The sequence below is a fragment of the Nelumbo lutea genome, chromosome 1 (genome assembly GCF_056320005.1).
Source record: "Nelumbo lutea isolate HS-2025 chromosome 1, American lotus-T2T, whole genome shotgun sequence".
Classification (NCBI taxonomy): Eukaryota; Viridiplantae; Streptophyta; class Magnoliopsida; order Proteales; family Nelumbonaceae; genus Nelumbo; species Nelumbo lutea.
The window spans coordinates 7,243,495-7,266,727 of record NC_142684.1 but is presented as its reverse complement, the minus strand read 5'-3'; the positions used below and the strand labels follow the sequence as shown (position 1 = coordinate 7,266,727).

Sequence of the window (23,233 nt, the reverse complement as noted above, 5' to 3'; positions counted from 1 at the left end):
TTTTTGTTTTGTTTTTTGTTTTGCTTATGATTGGTCATTCTCATATATATCTTGTATATCCTTCCTTCTTTTAATGAAAGTTTCCTTTTCTCAAAAAACAAAAGAGATTTGGGAGTGGGTGATTGCTAAGTTTGTTCGTCGGTTCGCCCCGGTGATTTGTGCGAGTCAAGGTTCCCGAAGACTGAGGCATCTTCAGAAAAAATTGACTCCAAAGAACCCTTAGTGGCTACTAAAATCAGCATTTCACAAGGAAGGGCGACTAACAAGGCTAAAACTGTATCTCTTGAGAAAGGTTTTCACAGTGTCTTGGACGAGGCTAAGGAAGGAATTGAAAACGCTTCAAAGTGCAGTTTTCGTTAGTTAGAGAGGTGGTGAACCAACATCCTAAGCTTAGCAATAAGGGGAACGTGGAAGATCGTTTGGAGAGAACGGAGGTGGGAGAAAACATTGAGGAAGGTGATAAAAGAAAAAGCTCTAACTTCAATGTTTCAGAGAGTAGCTTATGCCCCAATGTTACAGATAGCAGGGAATTGGGCATGGAGTTGGAGAATCAGAATGCTAGGGCCAAAGCAGGAGTGGAGATTGAAGATGAAATGGAAGTTGAGGAACTTTCAGGTGAGTGAAGAGACTGGAAACCAGATTGAATGTTGCACGGGATGTTCGGCAATATGAGGAGATGAAGATCAGAAAATTGGGTGTCAGTTTGGGTAAAAGGAGCAACTCTGAAGAGGAGGGGAAACAAACCAATGAAATAATAAGAAAGAAACCGCACAGTTCGAGAAATCATAATATTGTGCATGTGACTAAGATTTTCTCTAGGCTAAAACTGGGCCTGACAGGAGTAGGACCTACAATACATTTCAAATTGGTTTACAGGAGAAAAAGATTGAGAGAAGTGGGATGTATGGTATTGATCATAGGGGGACAACAGGGCAGTCTCAGTCATCAACCTCCCTGATGCCAAAGGAGCATCAGGAAAACACATCGAGTGGAAGTGATTCCGAGTCTGTGGAGAGACAGACGATGCAAAAGGATAATAGTAATGATGGAGAATCAGGTGAGGGGGCCTCCAAAAAATAGTGGACAGAGAGGTTACAATTGGGAAAAGCCTAGGTCTGTTTTATTGGGGTGGTGAGGAGTTTGCTAGAAAGGCTTTTGAGGAGTTCGAAAGGAGAAGAAAGGAAGAGAAATTGAATAAAGATGCCCATCCGAAAAAAGACGAGATACGGGATGATGATGTTTTAATCCAAGAGGACATGTCCACAAGATTCTTTGAAGTCATGGCTGCGGCAAGGAGGGGTTTTTATTTTCTGTTTTCTTGATGGGCTGTTGGGCTATGCTTTCTGGGGATTGGCTTGGGGTGTTCCTTTTGTCATCAAGTTATGTGGGTTTAGGGTTTCAAAGGGTCTTTGAGACTTGCTTTTCTTCCCTCGGTGATATGTTATCACCTCCCTGATGTATCTCTTTTTTTTTAATAAAATCTTATCTCTATTTTTCAAAAAAAATGAAATAAGCAAGAAAAAAGGTATAGTTTGCAAATTGGATTTGGAGAAGGCCTATAACTTAGCGGATTGGTCATTCTTGCTGGAGGTAATGAGAAATTGTGGGTTTGGGGAGAGATGGTGTGAGTCATGGGATGCGCCTTGCACCTCAGCCCATGCGCCTTTTGAAAATTTGACGCTTTTTTGCTTTTTTTGAACATAGCGGCTGGGTTTATCTTTCACTAATTAAGAGGGTTTATCTTTCACTAATTAAATCTTTATATTATACTCACTAATTACTTTTCTCTATTAATGAATTTTCACTGATATTGATAAAAAAAAGGACTCAAGCCCAGAAACATTTTCTTCAGTCGCTAAAATTGGATTTGTGTATAATTATTTCCTTAATTGTTAACATAGCTGGCATCTCAACATAATCCCAATAATGTTTTCTTACATGGTGAGTTACAAGAAGAGGTCTATATGGAGCAAATAATAGGGCTTGCTGCTTAAGGAGAGTCAAGAAGGATATGCAAATTAAAGAAAGCTATTTATGGATAGAAGCATTCTCCTGCATTTTTTTCGATATGCATCTCCTGCATGGTTTGGTCATTTTAGTGTTTGTTTTACAACATTAAAATACAACCAATGCAACATATCATTATTATAAATAGACACTTGAAATTTTGTTTGTCTTCTCAGTTGTTAGGGTCGATTCAACACAGGAAACTGCTTAACAAAAGTTCCTTTAAGACTAGTGCTGTGAAATGCACTTCTTTAATTTATTCATAGTATGTTAATTTATTTGTCACTTATTTGTTTGTTTTTGTTTCACTAGCCATTCTTATGGTTATGTATTTAGTGTTTCCAGCCATTCTGTTCAAGTGTTAATTACTTTTGTTACATATATGCTGAAGTGAAAAGGATTTAGGGTTTTCTCTCTAGGTGACTAGGCATTCGCCTTTGCTTAGCTCTGCCTTGGCACATAAACAACTATGCAAGGCAAATAGGGGCAAACAGGTCCAAAAAAAGTGTCTTTGGGAAAAAAAAAGCAAGTTATTCCAGCAGAACACAACTCATGCTACTGGAAATAAGTTAAGGCTTTCAGTTATACAAATTGATAACTCCAAGATAATTTCAAACAGGTGCATAAGGATGAAATTGTATTGGGGGAGTCTTTAGGAATGAGGATGGGAATGTTTCAGCAATTTTCTCAGGCCCAATTGGTGAAGACGACTCTCTTGGGGCTGAGGTTTATAATGCATTGGAAGGAATCCAAAGAGCAAAAGATATGAAATAAGGAGGCTTGTAATTGAGGGTCATTCAGAGGTGGTAGTAGTTTGATTAAAAGAGGACAGGCTGGTATATGGAGTTACAGAAATGAAAGGAAAAAATTTAAATGGCTGGCCAAGGACATTGAGATAAAGTACAGCTGGGTGAAGAGATCTGCCAACTCATTTGCAGATGGGTTATCCAAGCAAGGGGTGCTTAGGGATTCTTTGTTTTGGGCTCATTTTTAGATCTGTTTTACTGTTTTTCTTTTGGGGCCCAGCCTCATTGGGGGGAGCGAAGATAGTTTATCTCCCCTGTTGTACTTAAGTTCTTTACTTATTAATGAAAGTCTCTTGTTATTGATCCAAAAAAATAGTCCTACATAAACTGAAGAACATCAAACTTCACTGTCCAAGATTCCAAGCTTGAGTAGTCTTTTAGAGTGAAATATCATAATTCATAGAAAATTGATACTGGATAGCAAGGACATAAGAGATTCCTGCAGCCAGGTAAAGAAAACAAAATAAAAAGTTATGGTAAATTGAATTGCAATGGTGCTTCTATCAACCATAATGGCAGAGCTAGCGCATGTGGAGTGATTATGGGTAACCAAAAAATGAAAAATTGAAATTTCCATCATGCACAATGTAACAGATGGTTGCCTGAAATCATAAATTTGGCATGTGAAATGGAAATATGACAAGTGAGCAACACCCACACAAATTATTCTGGCCAACGAAAGGTAAGGCTGGGTAGCTGGTATTGAAACACAAATTGCAAGGACACCATTGGCTTTTTCCTTCTCTTCAGTGTAAAACTTTCGGTAGATCTGGACACCTGCAACATTTCTTGTCATTATCTATGATTGGCACCACAATAAATAAGGATTTTTTTTCTCTTTTGATATGCAACAGAAAATGATTTCATTCCATAAACCCCACTGTCCAAAATCTGAACAGAAAGGAAAGCAAGATGTACAATCAGGAATCCTCCCTCTTTACCCCTGCATTGGCTAATGCATCAGCCAGTATATTTGCAGATATAGGAACCCATCTGAACAAGCCACTCAAATTTTGCCCTAGAGTCTGCACATGTTTGATCATTGTTCTATATCTCCAGGGTATTTCCTCCTTGCTTCTTATCCGGCTTAGAATTACTAGGAAATCTCCTATCATAACTTCTGCCAACCCATGTTGTTTCAAGCTTCAGACCTCGTAATAATGCCAATATCACAGCTTTCAAGGAATTATTGAAACCAGTTGAGCCTGAATAGCTTAGCAGAGTATTACCATTATTGCATGTATCTTTACTATTATCGCATGTAGTATTATTGCATGTAGCCATGAAAAGAATATAAACAGAAAACAAGAGAGGAAGTCCAGGAGTAAAACTTGGAAAGAATAAAAAACATGGACATGGGGGACGCACTAAAGAAAGGTATATACTACAAAAATTGTCATAGACAATTCCATATACACCTCCTCTTGAAGATCTCCATTAAGGAAGGCATTCTTTACATCCATCTAATACAAAGGCCAAGAATGGTTGGCTGCAAGAGACAAGATGCCTCGAATGGAGTTCATTTTGGCTACAAGAGGCAAAGCTCCCTTGGTAATCAATCCCATGAGTTTGAGGATATCCTTTTACTACCAAGCGAGCTTTACACCTTTTAATTGAACCATCAACCCTATGTTTGACAGTGTATACCCACTTATAGCCAATAGGAACCTTGTCCTTAGGAAATCGAACAATTTCCCATGTTTGGTTCCCTATGAGAGCCTCCATCTCCTAATTCAAAGCATCCTTCCATTCTAGGGACTGCACTGCCTCTATAACACTATGAGGAACAAGAACAGAGGTGATAGTATTTATATAAGCATAATAGTAAGGAGATAAAGCAGCATATGAAACGTAGTTAGAGATAGGGTAAATAGACAGATAGAGAAAAACTTTATGTATTGTCTCTTACCTTTATAAAGTACAATAGGAAGGTTAAGATCAAAGGGATTAGAATGTAAGGTATCAAATTCAGTAACAAGTGTAGCAAGAGGCTCAAGTTCAAGATCACCTAAATCCAAAGCATCAAATTGTGGTGGACATTTATTTCAGGTGCAACCCTCCTCCATTGCTTGAAGAAACACCAATGCCAGCAAGATGTGGCACACTATCACTCCAAGCAGGAGGAGAAGAAAATGGATTCAAAGTGGCAATAGGAATTGGATCTAGAACAGGAAAGCAAAAGAGAGTTCGAACTTCACTAGCATTCTCCCCCTAAAGAGAAAGATGATAAGATTGAAAAGAAAAGGTGTGGACTCAAGATAGCTAACATCCTTGGATACAAATTTAGTACCAAAATAAGGATGAAAACATCTATACCCCTTTTGAATGGGAAAATAACCAAGGAAGACACACTTGATAGACTTGATCAAATTTCCGACAAGGACTCATGTCATGGACAAAGTAGACACAACCAAGCACCTTAAGAGAAAGACTGAAGGTAGACTCATCTAGGATAAGGAATTGATGAGGATACTTAAATTGAAGTGTCCGTGAAAGAAATCTATTGATAAGATGAACAACTGTTTGAACTACATCACCCCAAAAATGGGTTGAGACATGCATCTAACAAAGCAAGCCCCTAGCAACTTCAACCACATGTCTATTTTTTTTTTCTAAAACTCCATTATTAAGACATATGAGGACATGAATTTTGGTGAATTACACCCTTTTCTATAAGGAAAGTGTTTAGATGCTTCTCAAAGTACTCCTTTGCATTGTCAAATCTTATTATTTTAATCTTTTCTCAAATTGATTTTTTTTTGTTTTTGATCAGCAAGAAATTTTTTAATTAATAACAAAAGGTTACAATCAGTTACAATAGTTATAGGTTGCAGAAAAGCACTAATCCAATCTGCAACCACATACAATCAGCTACAATTCTGCCCAGTACAATGTAGATCTATTTACCCCCTGTTTTGCTAGGGTATCCGCCATCCCATTTGCATTCCGTTTAACCCAACCAAACTGAGAGTTGATCCTCCTTGCAAGTATGTCAATTTTTCTGAAGATAAATTTGAGCTTCCAAGGTAAAGATGTGATGTTTTTAGCCCAAGAAATGACCAGTAGTAAGTCTCCGTCTATTTCTAACTCTGTTGTTCCTATCTGCTCAGCCATCTTTAGACCTTGAAGTAGGGCTAGAGATTCAGCATGTATTGAGTCACCAATACCTATTGGTCCAGAGAAGAGTGTCACCACCATGCCCGGATGATTTCTAATCACACCCCCTATGCCTGCCCTTGGGTTACCAAAAGAACTCCCATCAAAGTTTAGTTTTAGTTTGTTCAGTGCCAGTGGCTTCCATTCCGCACTCACAATTACTTTGGGTGCATCTGTTTGTGCTACTTCAGCCCAACTTCTTAGAATCTCATTCGTGGAGAAATTTTTGAATAGCTCCATGGTCTTCACCCAATGTGCAGTTCTGATTTTTATGGCTTCAATAACTTACTCCTTTGATCTACTTTTTTCAGAGAAAATTCTTAGGTTTCTTTCCTCCCATATAGTCCATACTATAGCTGCTCTTGCTGCCTCCCATAAGCACTTTCCTCTTTTCTTCTGTTGTCTCAGGAAAGAGGGGCTGAAAAGACTTACCACATCCTGTTGGGGAGCCCATCTGCATCCAAGGAGAGAACAAACCACATTCCAAATACCAGAAACAAAAGAGCAAGATAAAAGTAAGTGGGTTAGGGTTTCACCACAATCCATACAAAGGACACACACATGAGGAGAGAGGCATTTGTTTGGCCTCCTTTTCTGTAGCACATTACAAGTGTTTACCTTCCCTAGAAACACTTCCCAACAGAAAGCTTGTACTTTTGGAGGGATTGGTTTACACCAGATTTCTCTCACTGGGAAGTTCATCCCCATAGGATTAGAGTGAGTGAACAAACCAAAGAAAGATGCACAAGAAAATAAACCATCAGGAGTTGGGGACCAAACTCTACTATCAGCTATAGATTGGTCTAAGTAGACCCTCTCAAGTGTTGAGATCAAAAGCACTAGAGACTCACATTCATTTTCCCTCAACCCTCTTCTGAATCCAAAATCCCAAGAGATACCCAAATCTGAAAGCATACCATACCTAGATACAGGTTTGTTTTTAAGGTTTGATAAGGAATAGAGATCTGGGAATTTAACCATAAGAGGCACATCCCCAACCCAAAGGTCTTCCCAGAATAAAACTTTATTGCCACATCCAACATCAAACCTAATAAATTGAAGAGAAAGGTTGGTAATACCTCAAAGATTGCCTTCCAAGGAGAAATTGGAGCTACACTAGAAGCTAGTTTTGCATCCCAGCCGTTATCTACTTCACCATGAATGCTTTTAATGACCCTGTGCCACAACCTATCTTCTTCACAAGGGAATCTCCACAGCCATTTCCCTAGAAGGGCCTTATTTTTCTTTGATATGTTCTCTATACCTAGGCCACCCTACCCCTTAGGGTAACAAACTTGCTCCCATTTCATTAAATGATCCTTCTTTTCATCACCAGGCTCCCACAAAAAAAAATCCCTCATAATCTTCTCCAACTTCCTAGCTATTTTCACCGGAATCTTAAAGGTAGAGAAGAAATAAATGGGTAGGTTTGCTAAGGTAGATTTTATCAAGGTGATTGTTCCCTCCAAGGAAATATAATTTCTCTTCCACATTGCCAACTTATTTGTGAACCTCTCTAACATTAGCTTCTAGAAGCTTTTAGCTTTCGGATTCCCCCCAAAGGGCATACCTAAGTATTCTAGAGGCCATCTTTTCACTTCACAGCCTAGCAAATTTTCCATGGCTTGGATGTCCCCCTCCTCGATGTTTATTCCATCTACACAACTTTTTCCCCAATTCACTTTCAGTTTGGAGGCCTATTGAATCTTATCCACCAGTCTTTTCAAATTCCTTAAACTGGATTCATCACAACTTTCACAAAAAATGATTATATCATCAGCAAATTGCAAGTGAGACACCACCACTTCTAATCTACCCATCTTCCAACCTTTAAATTGGTTATCTTGGTCAGCCTTGGTGATTTGTCCACTCAAGACCTCAGCTACAAAAGTGAATAAGAATGGGGATAAGGGATCACCCCGTCTAAGTCCTCTTTTAGCTTGGAAGAAATCCTTTGCTACCCCATTCATCAGAATAGAAAAATGTGTCGAGCTAATACATACTTTAATCCACATCCTCCATCTTTCACCTAACCCCATCTTTTCCGTGAGATTCAACAGGAAGGACCAATCCACCATATTATAAGATTTTTCTAGGTCCAATTTACAGATCAAACCTTTCCCACCTTGTTTTTTCTTAGCTGCCACACATTCATTTACTACTAAGATTTGATCCATAATTTGTCCCCCTTCTACAAAGGCTATTTGGTTCTGAGAGATAACATAGGGCAAGACAGTCTTCAATCTACCAAACAGGACTTTAGCAATGATCTTATACGAGCTACCCACAAGACTTATCGGTTTGTAATCCTTGGGGGTTTTGGCCTCCTTTTTTGGCACTAAAGCAATAAAAGTTGCATTTGCTCCAAGCGATAACTTCCCTTTTTTATAGAAATCCACAAATACATCCATTAATTCATCTTTCAAGATTTCCCAATAATCCTAATAGAAAGCCATTGAAAATCCATCCAGCCCTGGAGCTTTAGATCTATCCATAGAGAAAATTGCTTCGTGTACCTCCTCAACACTGAAAGCTCTTTCTAGGAGGGTAGCTTCGGATTCCGGCACTCTGTCCCACTGTAATTCTCCCAATTCTACATTGCTTTCATCAGAGGAGGCAAGGATTGACTTGAAATGATCCACAAAGCACCTTTCAATTTCCTCCTTTGAATTTACTACTCTTCCCTCCACCTCTATACTGGAGATTTGGTTCTTCCGTCTTCTCCCGTTGGCTAGGGAGTGGAAAAATCTGGTATTTCCATCCCCCACCAGAAGCCATTGGCACCTAGATTTTTGTCTCCAAGAAATTTCTTCCTTCCTCAGAATCTCCTCCAATTGCACTTTTAAGTTCCATCTTTCATCTCTATCCTCCGGCCTGCAATCTTTCCAGGCCTCCTTTTGGTCCACTTCCTCTATTTTCTTGGCTAATTCCTCCTTTATGACCTCAAGTTTTCCAAATTCCACTTTGTTCCACTCCTTGACCTTTCCCTTCAATCTTTTTAGCTTCTTGGAGAATCTCACCACTTTCTCTCTAGCCCTTATTCTACCTTCTGACCACCAATCTTTTAACTTTTGCAAAAAATTTGGAACTTCTAGCCACATATTCTCAAATCTAAAAGGTGTGGGAACTCCAATAAGATTTTCTTGGTAAAGGCTTAAGGGGTAGTGGTCAGAGGTTACTCTAGGTAGGGCTTTCAATGTTAAGGTTCCCCATAACTCTTCCCAATCAATGAAGAAAAGGAACCTATCCAGTTTTGTGCACACTTGATTTTCTTGAAGATTTGACCAGGTGAAAGAGGCATGTAACAAGATAGGTTCTTTTAGTTCTAGGGACTTAATCAAGGAGTTAAAGTGTCTCATACAAGTTGTTAAGGGCTGATTGGGATTGTTTGTCTCATTTGTATACCTTATTACATTGAAATCCCCACCCAACACCACGGACCTTCCCAAAGGCCCTGACTACAGCTAGATCTTCCCAGAATGCAATCCTCTCACTATATGAACTCGGGCCATACACATTAGTCAACACCCACTCCCTTCCATCACTCACCCTCTTGGCTTTTATTAACACTGATTATTGTCCTATCAATTCCTCCTGACAATCAACTTCCTCATTCTTCCAAATTGTAAGGATCCCACCCGAGACACCCCACGACAGGGAAAAGACCAACTTAAACCCCTACTACTCCAGATACTTATCCATCTTCCATCCAAATCCGAAAGATTTGTTTCCTGTAGCATGACTAGTACCGGTCTCTCTGTTCTTATCACATTCCTAATAATTCCCCTTTTCTTTGCACTCCCTAGTCCTCTTACATTCCAACAAAGAATCTTCATTCTACTTGTTTTCTAGACCCGTTCTTATTTCCAATTTCTATTCTCCTCTTTTCTTCTCCCTCTTCCTATTTACAGACTTCTGATAGGATACACCACAGGCTAGCCTTTCCACCTCGTTCATTCTCCTCTTTCTTTTTTTGTCATCTTCTGCCTCCTTTCTAAGGTAGACCTTCCCTTTGGCTTCTTTTTGTTCCTTTCCTTTAAGTTTGGGTGGCTATCTGCAAACATCTCCCCCCTCATCTAACCCACAGAGTTCCTTTTCCTTCTCTTCAGTGCCTACAACAGTTTCATTTACCCCAGCTTCCTTCTTAGAATCCATCACTTGACTCAAATTCAAAATTTGTTCCTCCTCTGTCTTTATCTCCTCCCCCATCTTCTTTTACTACCGCACATGAGTCATTATCCGCCACTGGTGAAGTTTCAACAGCTGGAGCTGCAAAATCCAAAGGCTGATGATTACTGCAAGGATCAATTTCAAATGAATTTTGACAGTAAAGTGGGGAGGAAGAAAGAATTGGATTGAGAGGAAAGGGGGAAGAAACTCCCTGATCCTGAATCTGGTTTTCATCGATTACTCCAGATACAAACCCTGATGGTTCGGGTTCAGGTACAGTGTCCACCTGCGCAGCTGGGGGGAGCTGTTCCTCAAGTGGTTTTCCTTTTGATAAATGATTAATACTTTATTGAAATCAAGAGCTTAAAACAATACAAGCATCCCTTTGAGAGGAGGGGTTTGCAACCTCCCCATATTTAAAACAAAAGAAATAGATTAAAAGGGAATTACAGGTGTTGTTAGAATTAGATTTTTATTTCTCCTGTTAGAGTGTTGTCGGTCTAGGATGCTGTTAGGGTGGGCTGCCAGGGGCATGCTTGTAATTTCCTTTTCTTTTATTTTACATCATGTTAATACAAATAGGAAGCTGGGAGCCGCCAGCTATAGTTTTTGACTCTCAAACACTTTTTTCCTCTTCTCTTCTCTCCTCTCCTCTCTCTCCTCTCTCTCTTCTAGAAAGAAAATATGGTATCAAAGCATAACTCTGGGCAATAGGAATCTCTTTTCTCCTCAGAATCACATTCCTTCCACCCAGTTTTCTGACTCTTGGACAGTGAAGGGAGAAACCCTAATCGGACTAATCATAACCATCAACTGTTGCTGTTTTTTCTGGGTTCTTCCTTGGTCGTAGCACCAAGGTAACCCTAGTAGGAGGGAGCGATGCTGTGAAGGCTCTCTTTCTTTTGGCTGATGCTGTGAAGACTCAGTCTTGGAACTGCACCTTCGTACAGGTGCTGTACAGGGATGTGTGATTCCCTTTTTGTCACAGGTATGTGCTGTGATTGGTTGATGTGTGTTGTGCACAGACCAATGATAACTGAAGTCTAATTTTTTGGACTATTCCTGGACAGTTTGAGTGCTGCTAGAGGATTTCAGCAGTGTAGTTTGTTATTTCTGGACTATTTTTTTTGAACCGTTTGGTTGAAGTCCAATTTCCTAGATGGTTTGAACTGTTCTTGGATGGTTTGATTATTGCTAGAGAATTTCAGCAGTGTTTTTGGCCTGTTTTTTTGAACTGTTTAGTGGCTGCCATTAGATTTCAGCCATGGGTTCTTTGTTCCAGAAGCAGATTTCTGGGTGTTTAGTGCCCTAATTATAACTGAGAGTTAGTAGTTGAGTGGGGATTAGTCTTGTGCACCTGTGGTTTAAGTTTTGCCTTGTTGCCTTTGTTTCTGTCAATGGCAAATGATGATTCTGCCTCATCTGGGATTACATCAACCCGTAGTACAGCTGGTATGGGAGCTGAAAATATGATATTTCCTATGCCAATTACTCCTTTGAATGGCCTGAACTACCTGGAGTGGACTAAAGGTGTAAAACTTTACATAACAGCTAAGGGAAAAGCTAGGTACATAAATGGAAGAGTGAAAGAACCCAAGAATGGGACAGCTGAACATGATAGGTGGGACCAAGAGAACAGTATGATGATGTCCTGGCTTCTGGCAATAATGGAACCTAATGTGAAGAAGAACTTTATGTGGGCAAACACCGCTAGTGAAATATGGGAACAGGCCAAAACCACCTATTCTGAGCAGAGACACTATGCTAAGATTTACCAATTACAAGTTGAATCCTCAACCTGTAAACAAGGGAACCGTAGTTTGTCAGCCCATATGATTCAGCCCTTACTTCAATATGGAAGGAGTTGGACCACTATCAAGCTATAGAATGGAAACATGATAATGATGCTAAAGCCTATAAGAAGTTGGTTTCTTAGCAGCGGGTTTTTGCTTTCTTGTTGAGACTAAACCCTGTATATGAACCTCTTAGAGTTCAAATTTTAGGGAGTAAAGAGTTGCCTTCAGTTCAAAAAGTTTATGCCCTGGTTTGATCTAAGTAAAGTAGGAGGAGTGTGATGGTTACAACTACTGAGGGGGGGCAACAGGTGGCATTAGCTGCAATGGGTGGTAACAATATGGGAAAGAAAAATGACTCCAAGAAAGTTGATGATAAGAACAAGTTGTTTTGTAGCCACTGCCGACGTTCAACACATACATGGGACACATTTGGGAGCTCCATGGGAGGCCAAAGTGGGCTATAAAGAACCAAGAACAGAGTAAGGTGCAAGATCAGAAGAAGCCTAATACAGCACATAATGTGGCAAACGTGGCAACCCAAGATACTCAGTCTGGTGGAGTGTTGATTGGTACTGCTCAGGAGTACTTCACCGGTTCTGACCCAAAGGAAGATATCATGAATTCCTTCTGAAATCACTTGGAATCATATGGTAGGGCCTTGCGCCAGATGGATAGTTTAGTCACTAGTACCCCTTCTACTTTATTTGCGTCTACATCAGGTAATGCAACCTCCGCCTTCCATGTATCCACTGCCCCTGATTCCCCCTGGATCATTGACTCAGGGGCCTCTAACCACATGATCGGTAAGCTAAACCTTTTTCAGTCTTATAACCTTTTGTTAGGAAGGGATAAGGTGAGACTTGCAGATGGATCATTCTCCTCCATTACAGGCCAATGATCAATATCCCTTCCTCATGGACTTAACTTGAATAATGTTTTGCATGTTCCTCAACTTCCTATCAATCTGCTTTCCATTAGTAGTATCACAAACTCTTTAAACTGCAGTGTAACCTTTTTTCCTGAGTCATATGTTTTTCAGGATCTAACTTCTAGGAGGACGATTGGTAGAGGAAGCTTAGTGGATGGTCTCTACACTCTCGACAACAAGGCTGGTTTATCGGTATCATCTTCAGAGTCGCATAGTCGGTCAAATTTTTTTGTGACTGTTAAAATGAGTCGAATAGGGGTAGTTTAGTCATCTTATGCTTGTTAAGTAGTTTGCTTATGTGGCAGTTTTATTAGTCACTCTGCCCTACACTTAAGTAAGGGCATTTTTGTCTTTGTAAAGGTCATTAGAATCTAATAAAGATTAAGGGGGTCGACTGTATGGGTAATCCATCAGATTTCGACAAACCCTTATTTTCTTTCTTCCTCTTCTCTTCTTCTTCCTTCTCTTCCTGGTTCGGGTTACTGTAGCAGCATTCGAAATATGGTATCAGAGCCATGTTCCTGACCTACTTCAGTTGGTAAAGCACCTCAACAGTGTCCGTGATTCTTCTCCTTCGTTTCTGGTCAGTCAACGAAGAGAATTGGTTCGCCCTAGGTCTAAAACATCACAACTCGTCTCTCTCTGCTGCGCATAATCTTCTTCATCAAGAAAAGTGACTTCAGCAGCGAATGGTTGGTTGATATTCTCAAAGGAAGGTCGGTTATCTCTTCTTCTTGTGTTGCTGATATTTCTGGGTAGAAACCCTTCAAGAAGCTATTAGTATTGATCAGAACCTAGAGAACTAGGTTCATTGTTGCCCTAGAAAGGGCTGTGTGTGCAGTAACCGAATGGTGTAGGGGCTGTTGTAAGTTGTTGAGTGGTGTTAGGGCTGCTGTAAGTGGCCGAGTGGTGTAAGGTGTAATGTTGTGACCTAGCCGAGTTTTTTGTGGTTGTGTAGTGCCCTCTTAAAACTGTTAAACTAGTCTGAACTGGGTGTAACAGGTTTAACTATGTTGTGGTACTTGTGTTGCACAATCCCTATTGAGTGGATGTAAGAGGGCTTACATGTGATTAGTGAGTGTTAAATTGATGCTTATGTGGTTCGTGGTGTTGTGAAATCAGCAGTAGTGTGAATAAGAACAAGGCACGTGTATCCACTGTTGTGTTTAGGAGTTGCTATAGGTGCTAGAACATCAAATTTTGAATAACAGTCAGCTTGTTGCTGAGAATTCAGGTTCGAGGCAACTGTGAAAGAGTACAATGGCAGCAATAGGAGATGGGTATAATGATCAGAAACCTAGTGTGGTGGTTTCCCCTGACTACCTAGGTGTACAGATGACCTCAATTAAACTGAATGGGAAGAACTATGTTCCATGGGCTAAATCAGTGGAAGTTTTCCTCAAGGCAAAGAGGAAAATGAAGCACATAAAAGATGAGAAACCACCGGCTGACTCCCCAAGGTTTGATGATTGGGAACAAGAAGATGCTCAAATCATGACTTGGCTATGGAACAATATGGAACCCAAAATCAGTGCCAACTTCATGTTTCTTGATACGGCTAAGGATATATGGGAACATGCTAAGAAGTTGTATTTTGGACAAGAAAATACAACAAGAGTATATCAACTTTATCAAAAGTACTTTGATTTGCAACAAGGAAACAAAACACAAGAAGAGTACCATGCATGCATAAAGAATATAAGGAATGAACTCAATGTCTATCATCCCCTCACTCCAGATATTAAAGTTCAGCAACAGCAAAGGGAACAACTAGATGTTTCAAGATTCTTGGTGGGGCTGAAATTAGAGTATGAACCAGTTAGAGCCCAAATATTAGGGAGCTCCACCCTTCCTACACTTGAGGAAGTATTCTCACGGCTTCGTAGAATTTCTTTGGGACAGACAGAGAATCCCACACATTCTGATAGATCAGCACTTGTGACAGTTAAAGGAGGTGGACACAGTACAAGGGGGGGAGGACATGCCTCCCGAGGAGGCCGTGGCAGTTTCATGATTGGTCGGGGTGGTCGTGACTTAGGGGGAGGCCGTGGCAAAGGGAAGAATAACTCTGCAAGGAAGTGTACTCATTGTGGTAGGGAAGGACGCACAGTGAATTTCTGTTATGACCTACATGGCCCTCCCTCTAAATGGGCTAATCATGTTGTAGCAGGTGAGGTTGACATCAGTGACTGTAAACAGGCAGACCGAACTCCTCCCACATCTACATCTACTTCTAGAAGGGAGATGGTGAGTGTACCGCGCGATGAGTATGAACGGTTCCTTCAAACTACTTCACAGCATACCACTGCCACACTTGCCCACTCAGGTATTGCTTGCATGTCATCTAAAACCTCTCCCTGGATTATTGACTCTGCTCAGATCATATGACCGAGACTCCAGGTGTGTTCTCTTCTCTTTCTGAAACCTCCACATCACAAACTGTTACACTTGCCAATGGGTCCTCATCTCCCATCTGTGGTGTTGGTAATGTTGACATGGCTTCTGTGCCCTTATCATCTATTTTATATGTACCTAAGTTTCCACTCAATCTTATGTCTATTAGTAAAATAACCAAAGCTCTTAACTGTTATGTTACCTTCTTTCCTTCCACTTGTGTTTTCCAGTATCTCAAGACAAAGAAGAAGATTGGTGGGGGGCATGAAGCTGGTGGATTGTATTACCTTGACGGTGGTGGATCTTCAACTGCTCTTCAGACTTCACTTACTCCTCTACAATGGCATTGCCGACTAGGACATCCATCTCTCAAGGCTCTCAAGATGTTGGTTCCGTCATTGAATCAGTTGTCAGTTTTGCAATGTGACTCATGTAAGTTTGGTAAACATCGTCGGGTGTCCTTCAGTCCAAGAGTTGAGAGTCGTATGTTGAGTCATTTTTCTTTGGTTCATTCAAATGTTTGGGGTCCAATCAAAATAGAGTCTTATAATGGGTACAAGTATTTTGTCTCCTTTATTGATGATTGTTCAAGAATGACATGGATTTACTTAATGAAAGAAAGAAGTGAATTATTTTCCATTTTTCAAAAATTCCATACTGAAATACGCACACAATTTGGTGTTCCAATCAAAATTCTCCGTTTAGATAATGGTCGTGAATACTTTCTTACTTCATTTCAACAATATTTAGAACAGCATGGCATTATGCATCAAACCTCATGTGCATTCACCCCTCAAAAAAATGGGGTAGCTGAACGGAAGAATTGTTAGCTTCTTGAAACTGCTCGGTCTATTATTCACCGCATGAATGTTCCTGAACAGTTTTGGAGTGATGCTGTACTCACTGCATGTTTTCTTATTAATCGGATGCCCTCTTTTATTCTTCATGGTCGGTCCCCCTTTCTATCTTGTTTCACACTTTATCTCCATTTCCATTAACTCTTCGTGTCTTTGGTTGTGTGTGCTTTGTCCACAATCTAAGTCTTGGAATAGACAAGCTAGATGCACACTCAATTAAATGTGTCTTCCTTGGCTACTCTCGGACTCAAAAAGGGTACAAGTGTTATAATCCCATTACCCGAAAGTTTTATGTCTGCCCTGATGTCACCTTTTTTGAGTTTGTACCCTTCTTCTCAAGTCCTGAAGCACCTTTGTCTCCACCCTTACTTCCTCTTCCTCTTCCTGTCAGTGATCCAGTTCCAAATGCTGTTGTTGGAGTAGACTCATCACCTCATGTAGTGTAGATCACCACCGAACGACCACCGATCCAACAAGTGTATTCACGTGGAACAACACCGGCCCCTCCTCCAGCTTCTACCTTATCTGCGGATCCTCTCATGGCTCCTATTGCTGAACCTTCAAACCTTGACCTACCCAGTGCCTTAGGGAAAGGTAAACGTAGTTCTACCCTCCATCCCATTTCCAATTTTGTTTCATTATCTCGTCTTTCTACCTCACATCGCCAGTTTGTTTCACTTTTGTCCTCTATTTCCATACCTAACAATGTTCAAGAAGCTCTTAGTTCACCTAGATGGCGGCGGGCAATGGAGGAGGAACTTTCTGCTCTTCAACATACTCAAACGTAGGAACTTACTACTCTCCCACCTGGTAAGCATGTTGTGGGTTGTAAATGGGTGTATACTGTGAAATACTTGCCAGATGGTAGTGTGGAGCGTCTAAAGGCCAGACTTGTTGCTAAAGGTTACTCACAGTTGTATGGAGTGGACTACATAGAGACATTCTCTCCGGTGGCTAAGATTGGTTCTGTTTGTGTACTAATTTCCCTGGCAGTTATGTATGATTGGCCTCTGTTTCAGCTTGACATAAAAAATGCCTTCCTCCATGGTGATCTGGTGGAGGAGGTATATATGGAGCAACCACCTGGGTTTGTTGCTCAGGGGGAGGATGGTAAGGTGTGCAGACTGAAGAAGGCAATTTATGGGTTGAAGCAATCTCCACGTGCTTGGTTCGGGAAGTTCAACGAAGTGGTGAAGAGTTTTGGAATGAAGCAATGCCAGGTTGATCACTCAGTGTTCAGCTATGACTCAAAAGCTGGGAAGATGTTATTAGTGGTCTATGTGGATGATATTGTCATTATTGGCAGTGATAAATTGGGGATTGGCAAACTAAAGGTATTTCTGCAAAATCATTTTCAAACAAAAGACCTTGGAACATTAAAGTATTTCTTGGGAATATAAGTTGTCAGGTCAAAACAAGGTGTAAATCTGTGCCAAAAGAAATATGTTCTTGATCTATTGGAAGAAACAGAACTGTTAGGTGCAAAACCGGCTGAGACCCCTATGGAACCAAATGTTAAGTTGAGCAGTGATACAGAAGTATTTGAAGATCCTAGACGGTATAGACGACTAGTGGGAAAGCTGAACTAACTGACTATCATGAGACCTGACATTTCCTTTGCAGTCAGTGTGGTGAGCCAATTCATGCAGAACCCTCGTATACCTCATTGGGATGCAGTTCTTAGAATTGTAAGGTATTTGAAAGGAACTCCAGGCCGTGGGCTATTGTATAAACCAGGAGGAAAACTTGAAGTAGTTGGGTATACAGATGCAGACTGGGAAGGCTCAGTGAATGAAAGAAGATCTACTACAGGCTATTGCACATTTCTTGGAGGAAATCTTGTGACATGGAAGAGTAAAAAGCAGACGGTTGTGGCCAGAAGCAATGCTGAAGCTGAGTATAGGGCCATGGCACACACTACCTGTGAATTAGTGTGGTTGAGGAATCTCCTACAAGAAATTGGGTTTCACATGGATAAACCTATGAGACTGTACTGTGACAATCAAGCTACACTCCATATCTCATCCAACCCTGTCTTTCATGAGAGAACAAAGCACATAGAGGATGATTGCCACTTTGTGAGGGAGAAGGTTCTTACTGGAGAGATAAATACAAAACATGTGGGCTCGAATGATCAATGGGCAGATTTGTTTACAAAAGCTCTAAGCTCAGGGAAAGTGAACTATGTAACAAGCTGGGATTATATGACATATATTCTCCAGCTTGAGGGGGGAGTGTTAAAGTGAGCCGAATAGGGGTAGTTTAGTCATCTTATGCTTGTTAAGTAGTTTGCTTATGTGACAGTTTTATTAGAGTCACTCTGCCCCACACTTAAGTAAGGGCATTTTTGTCTTTGTAAAGGTCATTAGAATCTAATAAAGATTAAGGGGGTCGATTGTATGGGTAGTCCATCAGATTTCGACAGACCCTTATTTTCTTTCTTCTTCTTTTCTTCTTCTTCCTTCTCTTCCCGATTCGGGTTACTATAGCAGCATTCGAAACAGTGACATAATTGGTTAGGTCATGTGTCTTTTAAAATAATGAAGCCTTTATTTCCTCATTTATTCAAGTCATGTTCAGTGTCAGATTTCCAATGTCAAACATGTTAGTTGAGCAAGCAATGTAAAACAACGTTTCATTCAAGTAATAAAAGATCAAGTTTTTTTTATCAATTATAAAAGATCAAGTTTCCCTTTCCATATTGTGTATTCTGATGTGTGGGGGCCTACTACTATAACTTCAGAGGGCGGGTACAAGTACTTTATAAAAGATCAAGTATCCCATGCGTAGTAGAGACGAAGTTCCAAAGGTTGTGCGGGATTTCCAGAGAATGGTGTTTACACAATTTCATGTTGAAATTCAAAATTTTCAATCAGATAATGCAAAGGAGTATTTCCATAGTGAGCTCAATGAGTTCTTTGCTTCCCGTGGATCCATTCATAGGAGCTCATGTGCAAGAATACCGCAACAAAATGGTGTTGTAGAGAGAAAGAACAAATACCTCCTTGAGGTTGCACGAGGGATGATGTTACACATGAATGTACCAAAACGTTTTTGGATAGATGTGCTGAACTACAAGGCCCCTCATTAGTTGTTGTTCCCCCAATCTCCTTTGTTTTCCATTCCCATGCGAGTGTTTGGTTGTCGTTCTTTTGTCCATGATTTATCTCCATCTCATGGTAAGTTAGACCCTCGGTCTATTCCATGTATCTTTCTGGGGTATCCCTCTACTCAAAAGGGTTACCGATGCTTTGATCCCATTGATCATAAGTTCTTTGTCTCTATGGATGTCTCATTTTTTGAGTCTGAACCATTCTTCCATGCTTCCCCTTAGGGGGAGAGTAGTGTGGAAGAGGAGAAGCAGGTCCAGGTCTAGGTCCGTCAAGTCTCTCTTCCTTCTATTCCAGATCCTACTCCTTTTCGTGTCTTCCAATGTACATTTCGTAAAGATCAGAAATGTGACAAAGATGTAGAGCCACCAAATACTGAGCAACCAACACCTTCAAACTCCCAGGAGGTAAGTCCAAATGAACTAGGTACTATCCCACCTGTTGATACCCCAGCTCCCTCTTCAGTTGTGGATGACCTTAACATTCCTATTGCTCAAAGAAAGGGAGTCAGGTCATGCACTACCAAACACCCCATTACCCAGTATGTCTCCTATGACCACATTTCCCCCTCTTATTGTGCTTTCCTATCTACAGTTGATAACATCCCTATACCCAGAAACGTTGCAGAGGCTTTAAAATACCCTAAATGGACAAATGCTATGAAGGAGGAGACCAATGCCCTCCATAAGAATCAAACTTGGAAGTTGGTGGATCTTCCAAGGGGGAAGGACCCAGTAGGGTGCAAGTAGGTGTTTACAGTGAAACACAAGGTGGATGGGACAGTTGAAAGGTACAAAGCAAGGTTGGTAGCAAAAAGGTACACTCAAGTCTATGGTGTTGACTATGATGAGACATTTGCTCCAGTAGCTAAGATGAACTCAATTCGGGTTCTTCTATCATTGGCTACAAACCTTGACTAGGAATTACATCAGTTGGATATAAAGAATGCCTTCTTAAATGGTGACTTGGAGGAGGAGGTGTACATGGTTCAACCCCTAGGGTTCCATGCCAAAGGAAGCGAAAATAAGGTAAATTTCATATGGTGGTCCAGCAAGTAGCATTTAAACAATGTCAGTATGATCACACTCTCTTTGTGAAGAGATGCCAGGAACAAGTTGTTGTACTAATAGTGTATGTGGATGATATCATCATTATAGGAAACTAGAGCTTAGAAATACAAAGGTTGAAGGGGTTCCTAGCCTCCAAATTTGAAGTGAAAGATCTAGGTCCACTAAAGTATTTTCTTGGAATTGAAGTTGCCCGCTCAAAAAGGGGCATCTTTATTTCTCAGAGGAAGTATGTCCTTGATCTATTACAAGACACAGGCAAGCTAGGAGCAATGAGCAAAGCCAGTAGATACTCCTATGGATGTAGATCATAAACTGGGTGACTGTGATGGTGAACCTCTAAAAGATGTGAAACAATTTCAAAGGTTATTGGGAAGGTTGCTTTATTTGTCCATGACACGTCCAGTCATTGCTTATTCAGTTGGGGTCCTAAGCCAATTCATGCATTCCCCTAAGAGACCACACATGGAGGCAGCAGAGAGGATTCTTAGGTATTTGAAGAAGTATCCAAGAACAGAGTTGCTATTCAGTAAACATAATCATCTAAAAGTGAAAGTTTATACAGATGTTGATTGGGCAGGTGTTATGGATGATAGAAAGTGTAGGTACATAGTGGTCATTAAGACCCTCAGAGTACAAAAGGTTTATAAACCAACACTATACGGACGCCTGCGATGAATCCAAAACCCTTCGCATGATTGTGATGAGTTCATCACAAATCCACGATTGCAATGAACTCACACCCGGGAGAGGTCGCGATGAACTTCGACTAGCACGAATATGCGATAAAGCTAAGACACATGCGGGTTTTCGATGAACCCGAACACATGTAAAACTGCGATGAACCCGACACCATCATAGAACCGTGGAATCACGGTAGAAAGGGAATAGATACCGGTTACACATACGTCTTTAAGTTACGCATGCGAGTTTAATGAAAGTACGCCCGCTAAACAATGACGTCACCTGCGCCACGTCAATACAATAGGATCACATACGGAGAGAATCCAAAAGGGATAGGATTCTCTAATAATGATCCCTTAATAAGACCTCCTTTCCTAACAGGAGAGATTCTCCTTCCTAACAGGATAGAACTCCTTCCCTGATGGCCTTAACCCTCTCTATAAAAGGGGGAGACAACACAACCACAATCCTGACCTAGGGTTTCTCACAAGGGATGCTCCCTTCTCTCCTCTCTTCCCCACATCCTTTCTCTTTCCTGCCGCCATCTCCGGACCTTCAAAGGCTGACCAACCTCCACCTTACCATGGTGTTTACAGAAAGTCCACAAGTGGATACTACACATTTGTGGGAGGAAATCTAATGACACGGAGAAGCAAAAAACAAAGTGTAGTTGCAAGTAGACTGTTCATGGGCCGGGCCAGGCTTTCACTCTGTATTAACAGATTTTTCTAAGGCCTGAGCCTGAGCCTGGACCGACCATCGGTCCTACAACTTGGGCCCGATCCCGACCCTCATAAAAAGCCCGAAGCTCGGGCCTGGGCCCGAGCCTGAAATTTGGCCCATGTTGTTACTACTGCTGAAGCAGCTGAATAGAGAGAGAGAGTGAGAGAGAAATTATAAAGAAAAAAATGTATATATTAAATTATAAATATATATATTTCAATAAATATTATATTATTCATATATTCTATATAATATATAAAACACATATTATGTATTTTATAAAATATATAATGTTGAGTCAGGCCAGGCTCGGGCCGGGCTTTTTTGACAAATCCCAAGCCCGGCCCATAACACAGTCGGGCTTACTGTGTTAGGCCCGAGGTCAGGCCCACGGGCCTAATTACATGACCAAGCCCGACCAGGGTGCGGGCCGGGCCATCGGGCTACCCGGCCCATGAACAGGTCTAGTTGCAAGGTCAAGTGCTGAAGCAGAGTATAGGGCTATGGCACATGGGGTCGCTAAAGTACTTTGGTTGAAGAATCTTCTAGGGGGACATGGGATAACTGTTCACAATCCTATGTCTCTTTACTGTGACAATAAGGCAGCTATAAATATTGCTAGCAATCCTGTCCTACACAATAGGACCAAGCACATTGAAGTGGACAAGCACTTATAAGAGAAAAACTAGAAAAGGGAGAAATTTGTACTCCTTATGTCAACTCCAAGGAGCAACTAGCCGGTGTTCTCACAAAAGGGCTTCCATACTTGCGGCATAATGAGTTGTGTGACAAGTTGGGCATGATAGATATATTCAACCCCACTTCAGGGGAGTGTTGTTAATTATTTTTTTTTTTCTGTTGTTAGAGTGTTGTCAGCATGTTATTTTCTTTGTTTAAGTTCTTATTATTAGGGTGGGCCGCCAGGGGCATGCTTGTAATTCTTTTTCTTTTATTTTACATCATGTTAATACAAATAGGAAGCTGGGAGCCGCCAGCTATAGTTTTTGACTCTCAAACACTTTTTTTCCTCTTCTCTTCTCTTTGTATCTCTCTTCTCTCCTCTCCTCTTCTCTTCTCTTTGTATCTCTCTTCTCTCCTCTCCTCTCTCTTCTAGAAAGAAAATAACAGGTGAACCCAATACAAAGTATACCTGTTTGTTCCTTGTTTAGCAAGACAATCAGCCAAAAAATTTGCTTATCTTCTGACCCAGTGTACTCTTACATTCATGTCCCCCGTATACTATTTAAATTTTTTAATTTCATCTCTGTAGTACCAAGGAACAAAATCCGGGTTTTGTAGCCATCCCACCACCACCTTGAAATCTCCTATTATCAAATTTACTAGGCTAAGCTGGTGAGTAATCTGAATTCCTTGTAACGCAGCAAGCAGTTCCGCTCTAGAAGAATCTCCTCCCCCCCGGTTCCGAGAAAAGTGCCAAGATGTTCCCATCCTTGTTTCTCACTACCCCACCTACACCAAACCGGCCTGGATTTCCTTGATTGCTTCCATCAAAATTCAAATTTAAGCACTCTTCT

At 40.8% G+C, this 23,233-nt stretch overlaps 1 protein-coding gene across 10 annotated transcripts in view; it reads right to left on the bottom strand.

Moving 5' to 3' along the window:
* The window catches only part of LOC148873373 (uncharacterized), a 69,981-nt gene that overhangs the window by 30,180 nt on the left and 16,568 nt on the right, over positions 1-23,233 (bottom strand). For all 10 annotated transcript variants that reach the window (XM_088963893.1, XM_088963895.1, XM_088963897.1 and 7 more), the window contains exon 7: positions 3,472-3,590. In XM_088963893.1, coding sequence (XP_088820019.1) covers positions 3,472-3,590 — 119 coding nt within the window. The remainder of the gene's footprint in view (positions 1-3,471; positions 3,591-23,233) is intronic.